The sequence below is a fragment of the Lissotriton vulgaris genome, chromosome 8 (assembly GCF_964263255.1).
Source record: "Lissotriton vulgaris chromosome 8, aLisVul1.2, whole genome shotgun sequence".
Lineage (NCBI taxonomy): Eukaryota > Metazoa > Chordata > Amphibia > Caudata > Salamandridae > Lissotriton > Lissotriton vulgaris.
Genome location: NC_141696.1, coordinates 1,435,354,232 through 1,435,360,231, shown reverse-complemented (window position 1 = coordinate 1,435,360,231; position 6,000 = coordinate 1,435,354,232). Strand labels below are relative to the sequence as shown.

Sequence of the window (6,000 nt, the reverse complement as noted above, 5' to 3'; positions counted from 1 at the left end):
CTTGGAGCGACCTCAAAAGAGCTCCAGGCAGCGCTAGTTGACGGGCTGAGGCGCAAAACATGTCCATTATGCAGGCTCAGGTATTAAATGGGGGTTATCAAATTAAATATGTTTCAGGTGTGTCCTTAAAGTTTTTTTTAGTATCGTCCTAAATCCGTGATGGGCTCGAGCTCACGGAGCCTTGGAGGCAGTTCAGCTATCCTGACACTTGGAACCAGCGTAGGCACGTGAAAGTGAGAGACGCATCCAATGCATTACTTCCTGTGCGTCGGCGTGAGTCGCGCGCACAGGAAACCTGCAGCCACAAGTTTGCTCTATGAAACTGTGCAGCTGTGAGGGTCTGACGAGGAGTGCACTTGTGGTGCCCTGGACAGAAGCCACATTATCTATTATTGGTCACCGAAATGCAGACCACAGAAAGTTGAGCCGCGATGGACCTCGTTTAACGGGCAAAGGTTGAACCGAAAAGCTGAAATGAATTTGTTTCCGAGGACCTGCTGTTTCTTCATACTTCTGGCTTTCGCTTCTGTACTTTCAGAGACCGGTAAGACTTCTGGAGATCCGATCTTACACTTTTAGATTTTCGGAGAAATGTCATATTTACGAGTAGATATATTTTGAAAGAAAATGTGTTCTCCTTTTCAAGTGCCTGTGAAAATGTTTTGTTTTCTTTGTTTGTTTTAATCCCTTCCAAAAGTCTATGCATTCTCGAAAGAGCATCCCAGCCTTGACGATGAATGTATATATCATGTCATGTGGTTTTTGAATAGTGTGAACCTCGTCAAAAGACAGCAGAGCTCTGTAATGGGGCAAAGGCAAAGATACAGTCAAAAGGAGACAGACTGTAATGATCGCATCAATTTTCTAGAACCCCATAACTTACAATTTTTAAACTTTTCAATGTTTCTTCCATCAAACTTCTGGACTTCACAACTGCATAAGTCTTTCTCACATCAGCCACAAGTCTACTTGCAAACTGAATCTAGGCAATTTTCCACAAATTTAATGACTCTAAAAAGGGGCTGTCCCAGGAATGCGCCACTGTTGCGAAGGGATGGAAGCGCATCACTCGGCAGCCCCTTACTGTTGCCTTAAGCAGTGCCGTGCACCCCTCCTTTCCCTTTCGCCAGAAGTCGCAGAGCTGGAATATCAACAGTGGTGAAAGATGGTGCGTAACCGAGTGGTAGTTCAGTGGTCATATCATGAAGAGCTGTGCTGGCTCAGTCCAGAGCTGAGTGACTTTTTGTGTGTTTGAGGGATCTAAAGTGAATACATATAACTCAGAATTTCTCAGAATGAATGCATGAAATGCTGACCGTACAAGCCAGAATGGCAGGCATTTGCCTCCAGTGTCGGAATTGGACAAAAGAATTGGCCCAGGCATCAAAATAAAAGAGACCCTCATTAGCGAATCTGCTTGTTAAAAATTGGCCTACGTTCTCCAAATCATGCCAGTTTTGAACATGGAGAAACTTGTTTCATAGTGAGGGAGCCTGCATGAATTTGTGCTTGCTTCAGGCAATTTTTCTGGTAAGATCAGAGAAATAAACAGTAAAAACCAGCCCATCCATCTATTAACCGCATGCGCGCTACGGGTTTTCCCGCTGTGCGCTGAAATTTGAAAATCGCGCGGTTTGTGACAAAGCCAGCTCGTCATCCGCGTAGCGCAGGTAACGCCCATGACGAGCTGGCTTTGTCATCCGCAGCGAAGGGGTTAAAAGACTAACAAACAGCCAAGATCCACACACTGGCCTCTCAGACTTAATCTTCTGGCTCTGCTAAGTGGTCGTATAGGCCAGTGTTTTGTATTGTAATTGCATTTATATAGCGCTTACTACCCCTGATTGAGCGTCAAATTGTTTTTCTGGTGAGTAGCGCTCAACTCTGGAACCCATAAAGGATTATTGGTGAATTAGTATAGTGAAATATGAAAGTGATTTGAGTGGTAGATATGTTAGTCAGTAATTTGGATTGAGAAGGAATGTGGAGGGATAGAAGAGGGAAAAAAGTTTGGATTACATAGTTCTTGCTACACTTGATGGTGTGTTGAAGCGCTTTTTTCGGTGAGTAGCATGCTACTTCGGTACCCATAGAGAATCAGTGGTAAATTAGTATAGTGAAATATGAAAGTAATTTGAGTGGTGAATATGTTAGTCAGTTTTTTTAGATTGATAACAATAGTAGAGGGATAGAAGAGAGAAAAAAAGGTTTGCATTTATATATAGCGCTTGCTCCCCATGATGGGGTGTTGAAGTGCTTTTTTGGCGAGTAGTACGCTACACTGGAACCCATAAAGGATTAGTGGTGAGTTCGTTTTGTGAAATATGAAAGTAATTTGAGTGGTACATATGTTAGCCAGTTATTTGGATTGAGAAGTATAGTGGAGGGATAAAAGAGGGGAAAAGATTTGCATTTATATAGCGCTTAGTACCCCTGATGGGGTGTTAAAGTGCTTTTTCGTTGAGTAGCACGCTACTCTGGAACCCATAAAGTATTAGTGGTGAATTAGTATTGTGAAATATAAAAGTAATTTGAGTGGTGGATATGTTAGTCAGTTATTTGGATTGAGAAGGATAGCGAAGGGATAGAAGAGGAAAAAAAGGTTTGCATTTATATAGCGCTTGCTACCCCTGATGAGGTGTTGAAGTGCTTTTTCGGCAAGTAGCACGATACTCCGGAATCCATAAAGGATTAGTGCAGAATTAGTATAGTGAAATATGAAATTAATTATTTGAGTGGTAGACATGTTAGTCTGTTATTTGGTTTGAAAAGTATAGTACAGGGATAGAAGAGGAAAGGATTTAGAAATATCTATATTTGATTTTCTTTTTTTGTTTTTCTTTGTTTATTTTGCAGCTCATCGCAGTAGGAGGAGGCTTTGGATGAGGAAAAGTGAAGTGGAGGGGGAAGAATCCAAGGGAAGGGTTTAGAAAGGCTTGTTTTGAGAGATCAGAATAGTAAAAGAGGTATGAGATGATGCAAGGAGGGGTAGAGTAGGGAAGAGTCTAGAAAGGGTTATTTTGGGAATCATAGTAGTGGTGTGGGGTTTGGGATTAATTAGCAAGTGGAGGTAGAGGATATATTGATAGAGGTATATGGTAGTGCATTGGAAAGAGTAGTAGAAATAGGTTTGATATGAGTCAGAGAGTTGAGGTAGAGGATATATTGAGAGTGGTTAAGGGTGAAAAATAGGGTGGTGCATTGGATATGCTGAATTAGACGAAAAGTAATAAATATTTAGATCTATATGTACATGGAAGGTATATAGATGCACAAACGAAGGTAGTATATGTAGATTAAAGATGCATTAATTAAATTCTGTCTTTCAAGCGTTGGTGTACTTGAAATTAATTTTATTTATTTAAATATATATTTTTTTCTTTAAATAGACAGTGAAGCAATTGTACATAAATAGTTATGATAAACGAGTAACTTATTTATGCAGTCACTTATATACATGTTGAAAACTTAGAATAATGTAACTATCAGTAATATGTACATTTGTTAAGCAGAACTACTGAATATCTACATATTTTCTTTTTTTTAAAACAATTATTCTACATGTTTATACAAAGCAATACACATATATAGGTACATATCTATAGTACAAATAAATGCTTATATACACAGCGATATGCTGTATTTTTCTGTTTACATGTGGTGGTTATGTTGGGAAGAGCCAATTCTTGAGTAGTTTTCTGAAGATAAGTTGGTTATCCGTGTATCTTATGTTGGGGTAAAGAGTTCCATAGTTTGGCTCCTTGAACAGAGAATGATGCGCCACCCATGTTTTTTTTCTAATATCTTGGGATTTTGAGGCAAGGTGCCACTCTAGAGCGGAGGCTCCTTGTTAAATGTGTTTGGTGATTTTATTCCTTATTAAGAGTGGTCCTGTTCCATGTATAGCTTTGTGGGTGATACAAAGCAGCTTGAACATGGATCTTCTGGCAACCGGTAACCAATGCAGGGCTTAAAAGGCAGGGTAGATGTGGTTTGCGGTTTTATATGTAAGAGTATGTCTGGCAGCCGAGTTCAGAATCAACTGTAGTCTTTTCACGGTCATTAAAGGTAATCCATGGTAGAGGCGATTGGCGTGATTGAGTTTGGACCGAAGGGAGATGGTAGCCTGGACTTTGTCTGTAAATTCCAAATGGGGGAAGATTTGTCGCAGAGTTTTTATAGTAACAAAGCTTGATGTTGCTAGTTTGTTCACTTGGGCAATCATCAATAGCTTTGAGTCCATGATCATTCTGAGGTTTCTTACTTCCTTCGATACTGTAGGCCATGTTCCCAGGTCATTAGGACACGCGCCGAGCGGCTCATAATGTGTCCTATAGCCACACATGAGTATTTCAGTTTTGGAAGCATTTAATTTGAGATGGCTCCATGTCATCCATTGATCCATGGCTCTGAGATAACTGAAAATTGGTGAATTTCCTATGTCTTTGAGGCATTCCAGTAAGGAGTATTTGCGTGTCATCTGCATAGTTATAGCATTTGAGGTGAAATTGATTGATCAGTGCCGCTAATGACTCCATGTAGATGTTGTAAAGCATGGGCGAGATAATAGAGCTTTGAGGGACCTCTGCTTTCATGAAGTGCAGTTTGGATGAGATAGGTGGGGTATGGATGACATTAGCTCTGTCGCGAAGGTAGGATGCAATTCAGTCTAGAGCAGTCCCCTTTATGCCGGCATCTTAGAGTCTTTGTATCAGAGTATCTTGGTTAACAGTGCCAAAGGCAGCCGAGAGGTCCAAGAGTGTATCAACCCCATTGCAGTCAACTGTGTTTTTCAGGTCATCCCAGATGGCAAGGAGGGCAGATTCTGTTCCGCTTCCTGAACGGAATCCCGTTTGGAAGTCTGAAAGTATGGCATTCTCTTCAATGAATTGTGACATCTGGGCGAATGCTGCTCTTTCTATCAGTTTGCTCAGGAAAGCTCCATTTGTAATTGGTATGTAGTTGTCTGGGTTCAGAGGGTCCAAACGTGTTTTCTTCTGTAATGGGCGTATGCATTACTTTTTGAGTTCTACTGGAAATATTCAGGGAGTTAAGGAGTGGGTGAGGATCCTCCTCACTGGAGTGGCAGCTGAGGTTCTATCAGAGTGTCATGGTCAACCGTGACACAAAAAAACTGGTGAAAATGACGCAATCATGAGTAGGGAAAGTCACTTATTAAATTTCAGGAAAGAGACAGCACTAGTCTGCCTTCTTACGGCTTCCTGGTCCTTGGTTCACTGCAGTCTTGGGACACAGGGAAACTGCAGCTCACAAAATGGAGGTGGATGTTTTGGGGTTTTCCCAGCAAACCCTTAAGGGGCCTGCGCAGGTATGAGAGGAGGGCATGGGGTTGCCTGGGAGCCAATATGGAAGCTTAGGCTGTTGCCAAGGGGGGCTAGAAAGCTGCTGCTCAATTCCGAATCTCCTAGGAGACAGAGAGGCTCAATCGACACTTCGGATCACAGTGACCACAGCACCTCCCTATTTAGGATCTGCATGTCTAGTCTGCCATTTTGTCCTGAGCAGGGAAAACAAACAATAGCCACAATACGCATGGAGAAAACTCCTTGTGCGTCAGGTCATTAGTTTTTAGGTCTCGCCTAAGCAGTGCCGGCGCTGTCTCCTCGAGACACGCAGCATTCACAATATGGGCCACAAAGCTCTGCCCACCGTCCCCCCACCTCCCTAATTGTCTTCTGTCTCTGCCCTTCGGAAACAGTCAACTGGTCCAACAGTCCCTCCCCAGCACCACCCCCTCCCTCTCCACTCCCGCAACCCACCTTGAGAAGCCCCCCTTGCAACATGTGCTGCCACTCAGCACGCTTCAGACACCTCAAACGCAAAAGAAAATAGGTTTCCGCTGCTCTTTATGATAATGCCCAGTATTTCCTCTGCCACCCAGCAGGGTGGCAACTGCTCTGAGTAATACAGAGGAAACGTATTCCCTGCACCCTGATATCCAGTAATTGTGGGAATGGGACCTGGCAAAAGTCAAAACTA

The 6,000-nt window shown here is 42.5% G+C and overlaps 1 protein-coding gene across 1 annotated transcript in view; it reads left to right on the top strand.

The window, feature by feature from the left end:
• Positions 1–252: 252 nt before the first annotated feature.
• The window catches only part of LOC147698894 (cell surface glycoprotein CD200 receptor 1-A-like), a 227,196-nt gene continuing 221,448 nt past the window's right edge, over positions 253–6,000 (top strand). The window contains exon 1 of the mRNA XM_086935510.1: positions 253–544. Within this exon, the coding sequence (XP_086791636.1) occupies positions 475–544 (70 nt within the window). The 5' untranslated portion in view covers positions 253–474. The remainder of the gene's footprint in view (positions 545–6,000) is intronic.